Source organism: Anolis carolinensis, chromosome 4 (assembly GCF_035594765.1).
Source record: "Anolis carolinensis isolate JA03-04 chromosome 4, rAnoCar3.1.pri, whole genome shotgun sequence".
Taxonomy (NCBI): Eukaryota; Metazoa; Chordata; class Lepidosauria; order Squamata; family Dactyloidae; genus Anolis; species Anolis carolinensis.
In genome coordinates this window covers 90,152,147-90,171,933 of record NC_085844.1, presented here as the reverse complement: position 1 = coordinate 90,171,933, position 19,787 = coordinate 90,152,147, and the positions used below count along the sequence as shown (strand labels likewise).

At 40.6% G+C, this 19,787-nt stretch overlaps 1 protein-coding gene and 1 long non-coding RNA gene across 4 annotated transcripts in view; one reads left to right on the top strand and one right to left on the bottom strand.

Annotated features, from left to right (window-relative positions):
• crb1 (crumbs cell polarity complex component 1) overlaps nucleotides 1-19,787 on the bottom strand; it is a 188,275-nt gene that overhangs the window by 37,051 nt on the left and 131,437 nt on the right. For both annotated transcript variants that reach the window (XM_062980775.1, XM_008119991.3), the window contains exons 9-11: nucleotides 18,157-19,063; nucleotides 14,064-14,192; nucleotides 12,442-12,568 (exon numbers count right to left, since the gene is read on the bottom strand). In XM_062980775.1, coding sequence (XP_062836845.1) covers nucleotides 12,442-12,568; nucleotides 14,064-14,192; nucleotides 18,157-19,063 — 1,163 coding nt within the window. The remainder of the gene's footprint in view (nucleotides 1-12,441; nucleotides 12,569-14,063; nucleotides 14,193-18,156; nucleotides 19,064-19,787) is intronic.
• LOC134299002 (uncharacterized) overlaps nucleotides 12,997-19,787 on the top strand; it is a 122,561-nt gene continuing 115,770 nt past the window's right edge. For both annotated transcript variants that reach the window (XR_010006161.1, XR_010006160.1), the window contains exons 1-2: nucleotides 12,997-13,165; nucleotides 14,521-14,570. This is a non-coding gene — a long non-coding RNA (uncharacterized LOC134299002). The remainder of the gene's footprint in view (nucleotides 13,166-14,520; nucleotides 14,571-19,787) is intronic.

Genomic DNA, 19,787 nt, shown 5'->3' with positions numbered 1-19,787 from the left:
TGCAAATACTCTGACATTGTTGTTGTGTTCCTTCAAGTCATTTCCAACTCATGTCAACCCTAATTAAAAGATATCATGGAATTTGTTGGCCTGGTGTATTTGGAGGAAGTTTGCCATTGTTCTCCTCTGAGAACTTTCTCAAAAATATCTAGTGGATTTCCTTGTCCAACCAGAAATTTGAATCCTATGTTGGATCTATATTGCCCTAAAATCCAGTTTCAGAATTTGGATTAACTGCATTGATCTGGTTTATAGAGCAGGATAGACTGATATAATCCAGTTCAATGAAGTTAATCCACAATCTGAAACTGAACTATAGAGCAGTGTAGATGCAGCCCTAGTCTTCTAGTCCAACACTCAAACCACTACACCATGCCGGAGCTCACAATAAAAGCCAAACAATACAATTTCTCTTCTTTCAGCTTATTTTTCAGGCCATTATACTGAAAGTTTTGCTTCCTGTACTTTTTCCTCTTTTGTGTATGCTCTCATTTTTCTAGGGAGAAAGTTCAAGCACGAATGATGGAAGGAGTGGATGAGCAAACGGAAGGAAAAGTAGTATTCAGTCCTTGACACCTTTTTAGTCAGTATGATAATTACTCAGGAATAACTGCATAAGGATGACTATGCAAATGTGGAATAAATTATTCATGAGCCTGAAGGCATTTATTATCATAATTTAAGCGTCATTAGGACATGCTCACATAACTACCATTTGCTATTGATGAATATATTAAGTAATCTCTGAAAGGTAAATTCAGTGAGAATGTTAGACTCCTGTGCCAATTTTCTAAAAACTTCTAAATCAAATACTGCCATTATCTTCTGTGTTCATTCATGTTTTCTATATTTATAATTATTCTTGGAAATATATAGCAATGCAGCTAGGGTTTTCCATCAACATGCAAAGAGAGGGGAAATAATACAAATCAGCAGAACCTGGTTCCAATCATTCTAGATAAGGGTTCTTCAACCTGTGGTTGGTAATTGGTAAACTTCCATATTTTAAAATAAAACACCTGCTTTTCCTGTCTCTAGTTTATGTACTGACTAGATTTGTTTTACATAATGTTACCTTATGCCAACAGTTGAGTTTGTAGAAGAATGAAAGATGGTACGCTCAGGACCTTGATAAGGAGAGCTGAGGTTGGGAAATAAGGTTTCTTCCTATGTGAATTGCACAAACAATTGTTAAGGTTATTACTTGACAGTGGGCCTCAACCATTGGAGCCATTCTTGGGGATTGGTGTGCTTTTATACAAATACAGTAGAGTCTCACTTATCCAAGCCTCGCTTATCCAAGCTTCTGGATTATCCAAGCCATTTTTGTAGTCAATGTTTTCAATATATCATGATATTTTGGTGCTAAATTCATAAATACAGTAATTACAACATAACATTACTGCGTATTGAACTACTTTTTCAGTCAAATTTGTTTTTTGGTGCTTAATTTGTAAAATCATAACCTAATTTGATGTTTAATAGGCTTTTCCTTAATCCCTCCTTATTATCCAAGATATTCGCTTATCCAAGCTTCTGCCGGCCCGTTTAGCTTGGATAAGTGAGACTCTGCTGTATTTGAAGAGACATCTGCATATGACCAACTGCTCTTGCAATGTTTTATTTATTTATTTATTTATTTATTTATTTCAGACAGCTAACTTGAATGCATGGCTATCTAGGACAGTCATGTTCAAAGTCTGACCCGGGGGACAATTTCAGCCCCTGTTTAAATTTCCACCGGCCCTCCCTCTCCAGGCCTCCCTCCCTTGTTTCTTTTTTCTTTCCTTCCCCGCTCCCTCCCTCCCTTCACTTCTTTCCTACTCCCTCCCTTTTTTGACTTTCTTCCTCTCCTTGTTCATTCATTCGTTCCTTCTTGGGGATCAGAACCCCAGAAAAGGCAGGCTGCTTGGGAGGAAAGAAAGGGAGATGACTGTTTCTTGCATCCCTTCATCCTAATTAAGCGTTACTTTCTCCTTGGGTGGCTCCGGCTTAAGGCATCTCGTCCCAGTGGCCCCTTCTCTCTCTCTCTCTTCCCACACAACATTTTCTTTATTTCCTTGCAAAGGAAGGCACCTCAATTACACTGCTTGCTCCAGGCGTTTAGTGTTGCTGCCACCATCACCACCACTGCTGCTGCAGAGTCGGGAAGGGTGGGCTATGGAGGCTGAGCGCCTTCCTGGCTTTCCTCCCTTCACCGCCCTTCTTACCATTTTCCTAAAAGGCTGCCCTTTGCTGCAGCTCCCCCCTTGGAAAGAAAAGGGAAGAGCTGTGGTGCAGGCTGGTTAGTAGCCAGCTACAATAAATCACTATGACCAAGAGGTCATGAGTTTGAGGCCAGCCCGTGTCGGAGTGAGCACCCGACAATTAAAATATAAAATAGCCCTGCTCCCTGTTGACCTAAGCAACCCGAAAGACAGTTGCATCTGTCAAGTAGGAAAATTTAGAGACTGCTTATGCGGGAAGGCTAATTTAACTGATTTTCAACACTGGATGAGGAAGTACTCCATCAAAAAAGGACTTATCCTTATCCTGTGGCCGGAATCGAGCATACCCTCACAAAGCCAGAAGCTGGGAAGTTAAATAGCCTCTGTGTCTGTCTGTCTGTGTGTCGTTTGTCTAATGGCATTGAATGTTTGCCATATATGTACATTGTGATCCGCCCTGAGTCATAGAATCATAGAATAGTAGAGTTGGAAGAGACCTCATGGGCCATCCAGTCCAACCCCCTGCCAAGAAGCAGGAAATTGCATTCAAAGCACCCCCGACAGATGGCCATCCAGCCTCTGCTTAAAAGCCTCCAAATGAGCCTCCACCACCCTGCCGGGGCAGAGACTTCCACAGCTCTCACAGTGAGGAAGTTCTTCCTGATGTTCAGGTGGAATCTCCTTTCCTGTAGTTTGAAGCCATTGCTCCGCGTCCTAGTCTCCAGGACAGCAGAATACAATCTTGCTCCCTCCTCCCTATGACTTCCCCTCACATATTTATATATAGCTATCATGTCCCCTCTCAGCCTTCTCTTCTGCAGGGTAAACATAACTAGTTCTTTAAGCCGCTCCTCATTGGGCTTATTCTCCATACCCTTGATCATTTTAGTTGCCCTCCTCTGGACACATTCCAGCTTGTCAACATCTCCTTTCAATTGCGCTGCCCCTTCGGGGTGAAAAGGGCGGAATATAAATACTGCAAATAAATAAATAAGAGCCAGACAGCAACTATAAGCCCCCTTGCAACAAGCAAAGCCCTCACGACAGGTGGCCATGCTGCCTCTGCTGGACAACCTCCAGAGAAGGAGACTCCACCAGACTGTGATGCAGCATATACCACTGTCTGAAGCGACTTGAAGGCACACAGCAACAACAATCCTAATTAACTTGACTCTCTCATTAGTCAAAAGCAGGCCCACACTTCCCATTGGTGTGTTTATGTTAATTAAAATTGTTCTTCCTTTTATATATAGTATTGTTATTCCGTTGTTTTTTGTTGTTTTTTTTGCACTACAAATAAGACATATGCAGTGTGCATAGGAATGCATTCATGTTTTTTCAAACTATAGTCTGGCCCCCCAAAAGGATGAGGGACTGTGAACTGACTTAAAAAATTTGGACATCCCTGATCTAGGAGAATGCCCACACCAGAAGTAGGATCAATAGCATAGCCTTCTTAGGCACTAAGCATACAAATATAGCACCACTGTGTATGATACACACATCAGGGTACATTGACTTCCTTACTGTGTTGGTCCTATCATTAGATGGCACAGATTATAGGGTGAATGCTGTTGACCATTCCAACTAAAGTAAAGTCTTGTATTATGAATCAACATTAGGTAAATTTAACTGATTCGATGGCTCTACTTTAGTTATTAATATCAAAAGGACCAAAGACAAAATAGGATTGATTATTGCTAAAATGCTATGTAGTACATGCTACCAACCTAGCAGTTCGAAAACATGCAAATGTGAGTAGATCAATAGGTACCGCTCCAGCGGGAAAGTAACGGTGCTCCATGCAGTCATGCCGGCCACATGACCTTGGAGGTGTCTATGGACAACGCTGGCTCTTTGGCTTAGAAATGGAGATGAGCACCAACCCCCAGAGTCAGACATGACTGGACTTAACGTCAGGGGAAACCTTTACCTTTACTACATCCTGCTTGGTTGACCATTTAATGCAGCTTTGAAGCTAGCCTCAAACTTTGGCGACCAGACAGAAAATTCACAAAAGAAAGCCCTTAATATGCACTAGCACTCTGTAGTTTATATAATCACCATCCAGGGCTCAAACTAGTTCCAAGATTTCTTATGTATGTCATCTGCACAGTGAAACCACTTCATTCAATACCAGTTTGAAATTGCATTAATGGTCAGTGTATAGAATCATAGAATCATAGAATCATAGAATAGTAGAGTTGGAAGAGACCACATGGGCCATCCAGTCCAACCCCCTGCTAAGAAGCAGGAAATCGCATTCAAAGCACCCCCGACAGATGGCCATCCAGCCTCTGCTTAAAAGCCTCCAAAGAAGGAGCCTCCACCACGGCCCCGGGGAGAGAGTTCCACTGTCGAACAGCTCTCACAGTGAGGAAGTTCTTCCTGATGTTCAGGTGGAATCTCCTTTCCTGTAGTTTGAAGCCATTGTTCCTTGTCCTAGTCTGCAGGGCAGCAGAAAACAAGCTTGCTCCCTCTTCCCTATGACTTCCCTTCACGTATTTGTACATGGCTATCATGTCTCCTCTCAGCCTTCTCTTCTGCAGGCTAAACATGCCCAGTTCTTTAAGCCTCTTCTCATAGGGCTTGTTCTCCAGACCTTTGATCATTTTAGTTGCCCTCCTCTGGACGCTTTCCAGCTTGTCAACATCTCCCTTCAACTGTGGTGCCCAAAATTGGACACAGTATTCCAGGTGTGGTCTGACCAAGGCAGAATAGAGGGGGAGCATAACTTCCCTGGATCTAGACGCTATTCCCCTATTGATGCAGGCCAGAATCCCATTGGCTTTTTTAGCAGCCGCATCACATTGTTGGCTCATGTTTAACTTGTTGTCCACGAGGACTCCAAGGTCTTTTTCGCACACACTGCTGTCAAGCCAGGCGTCCCCCATTCTGTATCTTTGATTTCCATTTTTTCTGCCGAAGTGAAGTACCTTGCATTTGTCCCTGTTTTTTTTCTTTCCTGTGCCCATAGTTAAAGAATCTTTCAAACTATGACTCCTTTTTCAAACTACACACTCCTTTTGAATGCAGGAGCTCTGGCTTTTTTGCAGGGATCTCCTTCCTGTGAAGCTTCCAGATTTTTTTTTTTTTGGGGGGGGGGAAGTAGGGTATAAATAAAGAGAATGATAATGACAGTGATGATGTAGAACCATTTTGAGTGTGCCTTCTACTGGAGCCCTTAATGTGTTGCTGGTCCCTTGTGAGTTTCCCCAGCAATGATGCTGGACAGTAGCAGAAATTGTTTGAGGAGCTCTAGATTATCTAGCTGTGGTTTTGATTTCCTACTTATACACGAGGGAAAGACAAAGCTAGCTTCTTAGAATAGAGTTCTAGATAATCTTTGGAATATTGGGAACAGTAATGGTGCCCTGATAGGGTTCTGCAGTCCTCATCAGCTACCCAATAATGTCAAGATCTACCATATATACTCGAGTATAAACCGACCTGAATATAAGCTGAGGCACCTAATTTTACCACAAAAAAACTGGGAAAGCATTGACTCCAGTATAAGCCGAGGGTGGCAAATCTCAGAAATAAAAATAGATACCAATAAAATTACATTAATTGAGGCATCAGTAGGTTAAATGTTTTTGAATATTTACTTAAAGCTCAAATTTACGATAAGACTGTCCAACTCTGAGCAAGTCATTATTCTCATCTTCTTCAATGTAAACGTGCTTATGTATCCTTTTAATAATAATAGAGTAAAATAATACATGTAATAATAATAATAATAATAATAGTAATAAATACAGGAAAATAATATATGTAATAATAGAGTAAAATAATAAATGCAATAATAAGATCAGAGTGAAATAATAAGTGTAATAATAATAATAATAATAATAGAGTAAAATAAATGTAGTAGTAGCAACAGTGATAGAGAAAAATAATAAATGTAATAATACCAATAATAATAGAGAAAAATAATAAATGTACCATATATTCTTGAGTATAAGCTAAAAATGTACTATATATTCTTGAGTATAAATATAAGCCAACTAGGACCCTCACCCAAGTATAAGCCGAGGGGGGCTTTTTCAGTCCTTAAAAAAGGTCTGAAAAACTAGGCTTATACTCGAGTATATACAGTATATAGAATGTCCAGTTCATTCCAGTGGAAGAAGTAGAGCCTTGTGTATATTCTTCTGCAGAACTCTGTTAGACTCTTTTGGCATGACTGAGAACAAATGTATGTTAGATATAAATGCCTCAGCATTGAATCTGTGTAAAAATACAGTTTTGATTGACATGTGATAACACCTGGGAAATGACAGGGAAATACCTAAGGGCGTGTAGAAATGGCCGACTCATAGTCATGTGAGGTTTATGACAAGGGGTTGCATCAGTCAATTGTCCCTTACTGATGACAAGTCAGCAAGTGATTATAAAAGGGAGATGAAATGCTCAATCTTCCTCTTGCTGTGTGAATCTCATTGTGAATACAGTGTTCCCTCACTACTTCGCGGTTCACTTTTCGCAGATTCGCTGTTTCACGGTTTTTCAATAAACTCTAAAAGACTATTATAAATCATAAAAAATACAATTTACAGCCTAAGGAAGGGAGGAAGGAGAATCTAAAGGGAGAGAGAAGGAGCCCAAGCGACAACGGGAGGAGAAGGAGGTGATTTATCAACACACAATTGGTATAACTACTAAATATTGTATAAATATTAAAATAAATATAGTGTCCCTACTTCATAGATTTTCACTTATTGGTGGTCCGGAAACCTAACCCCCGCCATAAGTGAGGGAACACTGTATCCAGAGCCGGTCCAACAATGAGGCGAATTAGCCGGTTGCTTGGGGCACAAAACATACGGGGGCGCAGTCGAGACTGCTTTTTCTGTTGATTTCTTGTAAAACATGATGTTTTGGTGCTTAATTTGTAAAATCTTAATGTAATTTGATGTTTAATAGGCTTTTCCTTAATCCCTCCTTATTATCCAACATTTTCGCTTATCCAACGCTTTTATTTTTCAGTGATTGGTTTGGGGGGGGGGCAAATTCTGTTCGCCTACACTTGAAAAATACCTAGGGCTGGCTCTGACTGTATCTCTCTGTGTGTGACTCTCTCTTTTGTAAGTACAAATCTGATTGTGGATCTGTGGATCCTGATTGCACAGCTGTAAATAGTGCAACAGTGAAGATTAAAGCCTCCTGATATTTTTGGATGAAAACCCAAATTTTTGAGTTTACTAAACAATGTGTGGAGAAGGTCAGACATTACAGTTATACTCTGCTGATTAACTGACTAAAACATTTTTGCCGTGAATACAGTGTTCTCTCATTTATCATGGGGGTTAGGCTCCAGGACCACCCGCAATAAGTGAAAATCCGTGAAGTAGGGACACAATATTTATTTTAATATTTATACGTTATTTTAGTAGTTATACATTATTTTAAGTCTTTATCAACCAATCGTGTGTTGATAAATCACCTCCTTCTCCTCCCGTTGCCACTTGGGCTCCTTTTCTCTCCCTTTGGCTTCTCCTTCCTCCCTTCCTTAGGCTGTAAATTGTAATTTTTTATGATTTATAATAGTCTTTTAGAGTTTATTGAAAAACCGCGAAGCGGTGAATCCGCGAAAAGTGAACTGCGAAGTAGTGAGGGAACACTGTAGACTCTGCTAGGTTTTGCTTGCCTCTGTGGCACTTGCTTGTCCAGGGTGCAATTCCGCAGAGGACATTATTGGAAAACTATAAGTCATTGTGTTGTCAAAGGCTTTCATGACCAGGATCACAGGGTTGTTGTATGTCTTTCGGGCTGTGTGGCCATGTTCCAGAGGTATACTGCTGGAACATGGTCACACAGCCCGAAAGACATACAACAATTATAAGTCACTTCACAAACCAATCTTATGTCAGGATACAAAAGGATTTTGAGTGTACCGCATTTGTTTGCTTGTTTGGAGCTAAGGATGACCAAATTTACTGCAAACATGTGACTCTCCTGTTGCTGACTCAGAAAAAAAAATGAGCCTGGGACATGTTTTCCTAATGCATTCTCCTTTCAGCATCCAGGGAGGAGGGAAGGAATAGGGAAGAGAGAGAAAAATTAAAATTTAAGCAGAGAAATCCCAAAAGATTTTTTTTGTTTTGTTCTGATGACATTTGGTGAAATCAAAATAGCAGGCACCAAATGTATTCTAGAATTGGAAATGAAGGCTTTCTGTCCTCAGGGAGGGTGGATGATCCTCTCTTTAGTGGAAGACGCTAGTCTCGGGAGATGGTTAAGCAATCACACACCTCAGGGCTTGGGTGGAACATAGTGTGGAAGGGCTGAGCTGCTGCTTTTGAGGTAGTGCATATCTGATGTGTGTAAAACATTCATAAATCATGACACACTGAAAGCAAATGAGAACACGTAGGCATGAGTACAAACAGACACAAATGAAAAAATAGGAGATGTAAGGTGACAAAGGCAGTTTATTGTATGCATAGAGATGGGAAAGCTAAGTACATGCAAACGCACACAAATGTAATTGACAACTGCAGATGTACAAAAAGGAGGACAAACAAGGGTTTCAGGAGTTAGAGGATGCTGTTGATGGCAGGAGAAAGGGACATTCCCCATGATCGCACGGAGACAATGCAATTGGCAACATGTAAATGATGCAGTAAGACTAGAATCTTGCGTTTCAGTATATTGGTGATCTTGTACAATTGCACAACAGTATCTGCCTTCTATCTCCAAAGACATATTTTGAAGTGGGAAATCTTGATAGACTCCCTGGCTATGCACTATGGTTTTAGTGTTTGATCTATTTTTTATCTCATCAAATAGCAGTAGAGTTTGCCAGGAAATGCCGTTCAGAGCTTTTCTTCTGGACTCAACAGCTCCTCGTACTAATCTAGAATGTATTTTATTTTTGTAGCTTCTTTATGGCAGTTAACTCTTCATCAATTTTTCTTTAAAAGAGGGAATTTGCCCTTTCAGATATCTTATAGATATGGCAATTGTTCCTGACTTCTTTTGTAACAAATTAACAATACAGTGTTCCCCCACTTATCTCAGGGGTTAGGTTCCAGGACCACCCACAATAAGTGAAAGTCCGTGAAGTAGGGACGCTATATTTATTTTAATATTTATACATTATTTTAGTTGTTATACACTTTTTGTGTTGATAAATCACCTCCCTCTCCTCCCATTGCCGCTTGGGCTCCTTTTCTCTCCCTTTGGCTTCTCCTTCCTCCCTTCCTTAGGTTGTAAATTGTAATTTTTTATGATTTATAATAGTATTTTAGAGTTTATTGAAAAACTGCAAAACAGCGAATCCGCGAAAAGTGAACCACGAAGTAGTGAGGGAACACTGTAGCATCATTCCTATTCTGCCAGCTAGAGAACAATTATTTTAAGGTAGTTTGGTGCTAATTCACATAGTGGTTAAGAGAATGGTCTCAATTCAGTTACGTATATGACAGAATACTATTCTTATCCTGTTGTAAATATATTGGGATGTAGGCAGCGATTTCTTCTGAAGTCACCTAGATCATTAATTAGAATGACAAAGGCTGAGGTTATTTCACCTCTCTCTCTTTCTTCCTTTTCCTCTCTCTGCTTTTATAACTAGACCATCATTTCTCAAAATTTCAGGTGTCTGTGGCCACAATCCTGAACACACAGCCATAATAGAAAATATCAGCAAGAAAGATATGTAAAACATATTGACATTGCAATACATGTTTAGAAACCCTGTGTTTACAATCCTGCAACTACTGACTGAACAGAATGCCAGCCCTTATTTCTGTGCAGAAATATTTTCTGTGCAAAAAAATGATGTTTCTTGCATTCAAAACACAAAAACCCATGTTAAATTTGTGAATTGCAAATCAATTTTCAAAGACGGTTTTCATGGCAGGAAGACAGCTGCTAAAATTGCTAATTGTTTCCTTGAGGATGAGCTTAGCAAAGAATTACATTCATAATGTAGGATGATCCAAGTGTGAGAGAGCTCCTGTACCTTGACTATTTCTACAGAAGATGAAATCTTGGTTGGTGAGTGCCTACACATCTGTGCTTGTGATACAGTGGAAGAAGACATAATTTTATATATTATATTTTTATATATTATTTGTGAATATGTCTTCTTTAGCTGTATCATATGAACAGATATGCAGATGATAGTGAAGGTATTCACAGGAAAAATTTTAGGATAACGAAGTAGAAATGACCTAAGTCAGTGTTTCCCAAGCTTTACTTTTTCAGATGTTTTGGACTTTGGACATTATTGTATGAAGCCACTATTCCATAGCAATAATAGATACAGAGGAGGAGAATCCTGCCTTATGATGTTAGTTCATGGCTGATATGCTAACAAAGAAGTGGAATAGACTTTCTACACCAGCAGTTCTCAAAGTATGCTCCACGGAGCCCCAAGAACTTCACAAAGCATACTGAGATTCCCTCCATAATTCCCTCCTCTGCCTCCATGCTTTTCCTCCTCTTTCCTGCTTCTCTCGCTCCAACTGCTTCCCTTGCTGGCAAAAGCCCTGCCTCTCTTGCAGAAGGGTGTTGGGCTGGGTGACCCCTGGGGTTGCTATTATTATTATTATTATTATTATTATTATTATTATTATTATTATTGGGTTGTTGTATGTCTTTCGGGCTGTGTGGCCATGTTCCAGAAGTATTCTCTCCTGACGTTTCACCCACATCTATGGCAGGCATCCTCAGAGGTTGTGAGGCATGGAGAAACTAGGCAAGGCAAGGAAAAAATATATATCTGTGGAGAGTCCAGGGTGTGACAAGAATCTTTTGTCAGTTGGAAGCTAGCATTAATGTTTCAGTTAATCACCCTAATTAGCATTGGAAAGGTTTGTCTCTTGCCTGAAGGGCATCCTTTGTTCAGTCATTAGCCATCCTTGGGGCTCCTCAGCCCTCAGAGTGTTGGTTCCCATCTCCTGTTTTGATTTTAGAGTTTTTTAATACTGGTAGCCAGATTTTGTTCATTTTCATGGTTTCCTCCTTTCTGTTGAAGTTGTCCACATGCTTGTGGATTTCAATGGCTTCTCTGTGTAGTCTGACATGATAGTTGTTTGAGTTGTCCAGCACTTCTGTGTTCTCAAATAATATACTGTGTCCAGGCTGGTTCTGGTTTATCAAGCCTTCGACAATACATTATTATTATTATTATTATTATTATTATTATTATTATTATTATTGCCAAGTCTTGATAGCCATCTGTTGGGGGTACTTTGATTGTGCTTTTCTTGCATAGCGGAAGGGAGTTGGACTGGATGGCTTCTGAGGTTGCTCCTATTACTATTATTACTATTACAAAGGCTGGATGGCCATCTTTTGGGGGAGCTTTACATCAGAAAATTTGCCCATGCCTGATATGTATACATTATATATAATATATAATATAATTTATAAACATTTCTTGGGGCTCCGTAAGAAACCTTTGCTTGAAAAAGATCTCCATGGCTGAAAAAGTGTAAGAACCTCTGCTTTATAACAAGGAAGTGACAGGAGTGTTGCAGGATTGCAAACTATTGATGAGTTTCTCCCATCAATAGTGACAGATACGAAAAGTGTGAGGAAGAGGTAGACTGGCAGCAGAATGAGCACCTGCTTCAATGCACGTTTACTTGCCTTGTGGTGATAAATTATTTCATCTCTCAGAATTGCTGACTGTTGGCCATGCTACCGTAGTTGAGGATTATGGGAGTTGAAGTCCAAACTTCTGGAGGACTCCAGTTTAGGAACCACTGACCTAAGCAGAACCTGATGTTTCAATTGCAACCTTCTGTTAAAGGTCTAGTAGGTACCCTATCATTGCATCTTCTCACCCCAGTTGAAGGAATAGTACAGTACAAAATTAATCTAATACAGAGAAGAGGACATATTAAAATAGATGTGAACTGAAATTTTGAACATTGTGCTTTATTCTTTCAGTTCAAAACCTCAGCCATGTCATGAAAGAAGACATCTACTCCATGGAGTTTGTACTTAATACCATGATAAAGACACTACCTGAAAAATGGGTTCAAAGGATGTTGGTCCTAGTCATGTCTAACTTCTAATATAGCTTTATGGTTTGGCCAAGGCATCTTTTGTTGGGTGTTGATGGCTTTAAAATAACTGCATGTACCAATGGCTAATAATCATCCTGTTCTCCCCACTCCACTGCCGGGTCATCATCCATGCGCAGAATGAGGTAGGAGAGGAGTTGAAAGAGATTTTGCCACAGAAAGAGAGAGACAAAGAAGGAAAGGTCGCTTACATCTATCTCACAGCGCTCGCCAGCATAGTTCACTTCACAAACACAGTGGAATTTGTTGACCAGGTTCTGGCAAATGCCTCCATGGAGGCACGGATCAGAATTGCACTCATTAACATCCACCTCACACCTGAAAAACAGAAGTTGGACAAGTATTGAAAAAGGGAAAAGATATATGGCTCCTCATCGTGAATGCTGACATGAAATCTTTGGTTCTCAGGGAGGGCTTGAAATTTTGATTGTCAGCTCATCCCTAGCTACTAGAGATGTACACCAACATCACCTTTTGCTTTTGAAAGAATAAATTGTATTATAAGAGAAGACTGAGATGGGAAGAAAGGCAGAAGAATGATATGAGGGAAAGATGCTGAGAAGAGGGGACAAAACAGGTATATAAAACAAACATCGATAGTGTAACGTGGACCCCAAATATGAACATGCTTAAGGTCTGCTCTTTGAAAAGTATTCTGATGTAACATATCCTCTTGTGACATAAGGGGCCGGGCTGTGGTGCAGGCTGGTAAACAGCTGCTGCAATAAATCACTCTGACCATGAGATCATGAGCTGCTTGCGCCCTCAACCACTTGTTTCCAACAATGGTGGCGTGGCTGGCAACACAGTGTTTTGGTGACGCTGCACAGCTGCGGGAAGGGCTGACCGGCTGGTTGAGGGAGCAAGCGGCAGAATTTAGTGGGGAAGGATTTGCAAAGCTATTTCATCACTATAGTAAGTGCCTAGATTTGAATGGTGACTACGTGAGATGTGGTATTTGGGTGTAGCTTTCAACCGCATATGGTACAGTATACTTTGTTCATTTTTAATTCCAAAACGTAACCTACTTTGTGGAAAGCCCTCATATTTTACTAATGAATAATTAACATTAAAAGAATATCTCAAATATAGGTGGGCATTTTCACCCGGGGTTCTATTATCCATTCCTTACAAAGTCTTGTGTGAAGTCTGGAATTTAAGGGCATTTGAAATCATAAATATGTTCTCTTCTACTATTGAATGAGATAATATTTGCTAGATTGAAGTTATTGGGTAATGAAGGATCACCAGTTTCAGGCTCAGGTGAGAGGTGGCATTTGTTGGCATTAAGGGATTGCCACCATTGCCCTCTCTCACTGGCACAAGGCTTAGAGAGGCTGTAATACACTCTTTGCTCCAATGAAGCAGACAGCTCAATCCACAGAAAGCATCATTGTGTGGAGCTGAAATGAACATAAAGGGCTTGTATTGATTTGGAACTCATCACTTTCTGTGTTTGACTCAGGGCTTCTATAAGGAACACACACAGGAATATATATATGCATAAAACTGAAGGGTGTGAACTATGTATCTTCCATGCCTAAACAACAAAGAAATAATAGCAATCACAGCCCATTCCAAAAACAACAATAATATAATCCCGGCCTACCCAGAGATGATTTCTTTGATAAGGCTCATTTCTAAATTGCCTAACAGAAAACTTGCATACAAGTGAGTAGAGGCTAATGTTTCCATTAGAACCTGATGTTTGCCACATTGGGATGAAGATGTTATTTGGAGTGCCAGAGTTATTCTGTGGTGTCACTATGTCCTTTCAAAAAATGGGTAGCCATGACATTTCAAAGGCTCTCACCGCTGCCCAACGAAGCCTGGGAGACACACACACTCTAAGTATCCTTGCAGCTCGGAACAGTTGCCATAGTTGTAACAGGTGATGTTCCTATTCCCGTTTCCACACACTGTTGAAGGGGGTCGTATGCGCCTATAGTGAAACAAGAGTGGAAACAGGTTAAATTAGCTTTCCCCATTATTTTTCAAGCCTTTAAAAAACCCCAATCAAAATCTATTCTGTACTGTTTCTATCTATACTTATGTCATTTTGAAGTCATCATCTTTCCTTTTCTTTTCCATTTCTCTCTTCTTTTCTTCTGTAGTGGGCATGCTTTTAAATACAGTTAAACTAATTCTACCAATAGTTTAACTGTATTTTAAATTTTATATTTTGTTAACTTGTAGTTGCATTTGTTTTAATGTCTTATGACTAAAGACATCATCACATGCAATAAAATCATTGTTTCTATATATTTCAGAAACAGCAACCGATGGAGTCCATGATGCAAGCTCATACAGTGGGTTCCAGGTAGAGTAAAGTCTCACTTATCCAACATTCTGGATTATCCAACGCATTTTGTAGTCAATGTTTTCAATACATCGTGATATTTTGGTGCTAAATTGGTAAATACAGTAATTACTACATAGCATTACTGTGTATTGAACTACTTTTTCTGTCAAATCTGTTGTATAACATGATGTTTTGGTGCTTAATTTGTAAGATCATAACCTAATTTGATGTTTAATAGGCTTTTCCTTAATGCCTCCTTATTATCCAACATATTCGCTTATCCAACGTTCTGCCGGCCCGTTTATGTTGGATAAGTGAGACTCTACTGTATTTCACCGTTTCTAAAGTGTGTTTTTTCCCCTACGCTTCTTAAGTCGATTGGCAATCTACTTCTTTTTCAATTTTCCACGTAGAGACATGTAAAAACACCCAACTTCCCATGTGATGGGAATTCCCCATGCCAGCTTGTAAACATAACAATGATATTGTCATGGAGGGAGGAGCCAAGGCTCACAATAATATGTGAGTCATTGTGTTGTGGAAGGCTTTCATGGCCGGGATCATAGGGTTGTTGTATGTTTTCCGGGCTGTATGGCCATGTTCCAGAAGTATTCTCTCTTGACGTTTCACCCACATCTATGGCAGGCATCCTCAGAGGTTGTGAGGTATGGAGAAACTAAGCAAAATCAGAACAGTAAATAAGGAGCAGCACTCTGAAAACAGAAGAATTTCAGACATGAATCAATCAGGGGCAGCTAACAACTTTGAACAAAGGATTCCCCAGGCCAGGATGTGAGGCTGGGAAGGCCATTTAATGCTAACAAAGGTGATTAATTACAACATTCACATTAACCTCCAACAGACAAGAGTTCTTTTCCCCAACCTAGGAACTTCCACAGAAATATAAACCTTCCTTGCTTAGTTTCTCCATACCTCACAACCTCTGAGGATGCCTGCCATAGATGTGGGAAAAACGTCAGGAGAGAATACTTCTCGAACATGGCCATACAGCCCGGAAAACACACAACAACCCTATGTGAGTAATTTCTATAAGTTCCCCTCTCTTCCCAACAACGTATTAACATAAGACCTTGTCATCTGAATAAGAACAAGAGTATTAGATTGTCAGGATAAACCAATCCAGGCAACAACACTTTGTTTCCTGAGATAGAGCAACAAATTCTTCTCCCCAACACCTAAGTCAAGGTATATAATGTTTAGTCAACCAAGTTACAATGACATATAAATCAGAAAATTCCACAAAAACTTCTCCTCCTCCTCCTTGGATGTAACAATACAACAATGCAGATCTGTAAGTACGGGTCTGAGGAAAATAAGGACATTGCCCTCTGCAAGGAATTCTGCCCCTTCCAATGAAATTTACCTTTAGTCCCTAAACTTCTAGCATTGTAGTAACTTACAACCTCAGTCGAACATTTGGAAATGGTTTCTAAATGGTTTAGGCACCCAAAGAAAAGGAACAAGCGAAGTGACTAAGGAAATGGGATCATACCAAATACAGATATTATCAAAGTCTAATTGATTTTCCATGTCCCAATCTCTATAAAGCTACCAATTTGGGGACAGAAGAAATATTCTATTGGGAGGAGAAGAAATCTAATCTGGAGGGGCAACATCTTCATTTTGCCCTCTCTCCAACCTTTCAGAACAAAATGATGTATCATATGTAAAGAAGGCCATTAATCACTACATATGTGGATGTGCTGAAGAGATGCCCACATTATCTAATTTCCTCAGAATGGAACTTTTATATATATATAACTAGCTTGGGGATCCGGCGATGCCCGGGTCATTTGAGAATGGTATTATTTGTCTTTTAATGTTATGTATTCTGTTTAGAGTGGGTGAACTACAATTCCCAGAATCGTGTAGTGCAGTACTCTGTGGATGGGGGTGAACTACTGCAATTTCCAGATTCCTGGGGTAATTGTCCTGAAATATATATCAGTATTCACAGCAGGCAATATTCAGTCTGTGTGCCAAGTCTAGATTCGTCATTGGCTGGGTTCAGTGGTCTTTGGATGGAGGTGAACTACAACTCCCAAAATCAAGGCCCCTTCCCACAAATACCTGCAGTATGTTCAGTAGGTCATGAGGCTTCTCTGTGTGAAGTGTGCTCCTAGTCTGCCCTTGTTTTTATTGTCTCCTTGTTTTATTTTGTAATGGATATTATTTACTGTATTGTTTATTGTAGTGTGTTGTGCTGTTATTTTATATGCTGTTTACATTGTATTGTTTTGGGCGTGGCCCCATGTAAGCCGCCCCGAGTCCCCGTTGGGGAGATGGTGGCGGGGTATGAATAAAGTTTTATTATTATTATTATTATTATTATTATTATTATTATTATTATTATTATTAGTGCATTGTCGGTGGGGGTCAATGTTTATCTGGTTGCAGGTGAACTATAACTCCCTTTTCCCCAAACTTGTCCAATATGTTGTATTGGCTATGGGGGCTCTGTGTGCCAAGTGTGATGCTCATTCAGTGCAGGTGAACTATAAATCCCAGTACCTACTACTCCTGAACTTCCAGTCCAGTTCCCCTCCAAACCCACCAGTAGTCAAATCTGGGCATATCGGGTCTGCATGGTAAGTTTGGCCAAGAGCCATCATTATTTGGGTTCATAGCGTTCTGGGTGTAGGTGAACTACAACTCCTATATATTTCCCAGTAGGAGTGACAGTGCTCTGACTTGATGCAGGGTGAACTACAACTTCCACCATGTGGAGTCAATCCCTAAACTCCTCCAGTAAGTTTAGTTGCAGCTCAGTTCTGCTCTGTTATGCGGAGAGATTGGAAAGGAAAGGGCAGTGGGCGGGGCCATGCAAATTCCACAGCAATGGAGAACCCTGGGATGCCTGCCTGTGGTGGAAGAAAAAGCTAAATCTAGGAGGAAATTGTTCCCAAATGAAAGCATTCCTTGGGTGGTGGGCTGTAGTGTTTGGGAAGGACATTGGCAGGGGCTGGGCTGCATTTTCATGGTGCTCGCTGTAACCATAATGTCAGTGGAAAAGAGTGACTTGCTAGATTTTTAACCCTGGGAAGTATAGCCTGTTTGTGGAGGCCGAAGGCTGTCTCTGTGAGCAGACATCCGTGCCATATACACACATACGGGTCTTCACTTTTATTATGGAATTTAGATTAGATTTAGATTTAGATTTAGATTAGATTAGATTAGATTTAGATTACTAATCAAGAGCATGTTTGGGGCTCAATCATTGCCTCTTTTAAAGACTCAAGACCTTATCACATTGAGGTCCAGCATCGTGATTTGGCAGCCTTTGTGGCAAATTTGGGTGGTATTGGAGCCATCCTGGTGCCCCAGCCACCAGCTGAAGCTTTCCCATCCCACGTGGGAAAGTGTCACCACACCATTAAAGCTCTGTTGTTCCTAAGAGAACACAGGCTGGCTTTTGTGTTGGCAGTGGTAGCATCCCATCACACTGCCACCCCAGTTTGCCTACAGAGCCCTACTGGAAGTCACCCTACATTATATGATGGGCATTGTCGGGATCCATGAGTGAACTCCCACCCCGTATGATAAGTAAGTCAGAGAGGTAAAGATTCCAATGTTGTTACAATACCTGCAAAACCTTCCTGTGAAGTTGCCAGCACACAGGCAAGAATAACCATTGATCCCATCTACACAGGTGGCTCCATTTGCACACAGATGACCATGGCAGTCATCTATGTCTTCTTCACACCTTGTGCCACTATATCCCAGATCACATATACATGTGTAGGATGCAGTTCTATCGCTGCAGTTCCCATGCACGCAAGGGTTGGATGCACATTCATCAATGTTAATATCACAGTAGGTCCCAGTCCATCCCTTGGCACATTTGCAGTGATAGTGAGTATAGAAGTCTTCACATCTCCCATTGTTCATGCAAGGGTTTGCGCTACAGGCATTCAACTGGGAGCAGCCAGTGGCAACAGAATTGGCAGATATCTTTAGGAATTGCTCTTCTTGTGGCCTTTTAGTGTAGCCATCAGCACTGTCAAAATAGGAGAGATGGATTCCGCTGATCTCTATGGTACTCATGCAGCCACTTAGTCCATTCAGGTCATCAAAAGGTCTGTCAGCCAGGTAGATATCTGTCCCTTCCCTTAGGAAGTTGAGGTTTCCTGTGGTGACCATGCTTGTTGCACTGTCTTTCTCGCCATCTAGATCCATGCGCCATGTTGATGACTGGGAGGAGGGTTCTGCCATGGAAAAGGTCACTTGGTGCCACTTCCCATCATTCACTGGTTTTGAGGTAGCCAAGTTCAGTCCATAGAAGCTGTTGCCACTTTGAAGCTGAAACACTAATTTAGTCTTCTGGATGCTGATGCTGATAAACTCCGGCTCCTTCTCAGCATAAAGCAATATCACATCTGAGTCTTGGGTTCGAAAGCCAAAGGCTATCTTAGTGAGGTCTCTCTTGATCTTCCCATTACTCCTATAAAAGATGGCACTGTTTCTGCCACTAAAAATGGCATTGGCGATACCTAGGCAAAGATGACAAAAGTTATTCAAGGACAGAAAGTTTTCATTGTTTGCATAAAGTATGCTACATTTCTGGTTTGGTTTCTCTGTGACCTATATGGGTGTGTGCTTAATAGTAAGGGGGGAAAACACATGGAGGGGAGGTTGAGCAAACTGGCAAACCAAAATGTAAAACAACAACAAAACTCCAAACAATAAACAGCATAGTTGTCGCTGCCAAGGAAAATGTTTTCAAACACTTTCCAACATTTCTCATTTTTGTCTGACGCAGGTCTTCTGCGAAGTCTCCCCAAATATTTTGGATTGCAACAGGGATAGTACGCAATTATTCATCATTGCTGGGGGAAATCCATTCCCCTTCCTGTTACTGTGAAGATAGCAATGAAACGCATAAAAATAATAGAGCCTAGGAGGATGGCAGCTGTTGCCATAGTCCTTGCCAATGTAAAAAGTCTAGGGCTTTGACCATTTCAGCCATGGTTCCACTATACCACTGCTTACAAAACCACGCCTGCTTGCTAGTGATGTTAAAAATATTATACAATAGGAATTCAGCACAGTTATGACACAACCACAAAAGGACTCAGCTTGAATCTAATTCGACTTTGACTGTTTTGTAAAAATGAGTGGGTTCTGAGTAAATCAGCTGAGTAATCACAACAAGTAGGCATTTTCAATTCCTATTGCTGTGTTGTGTTTCCTGGTATATGAGTGTGTGTGGTGTGG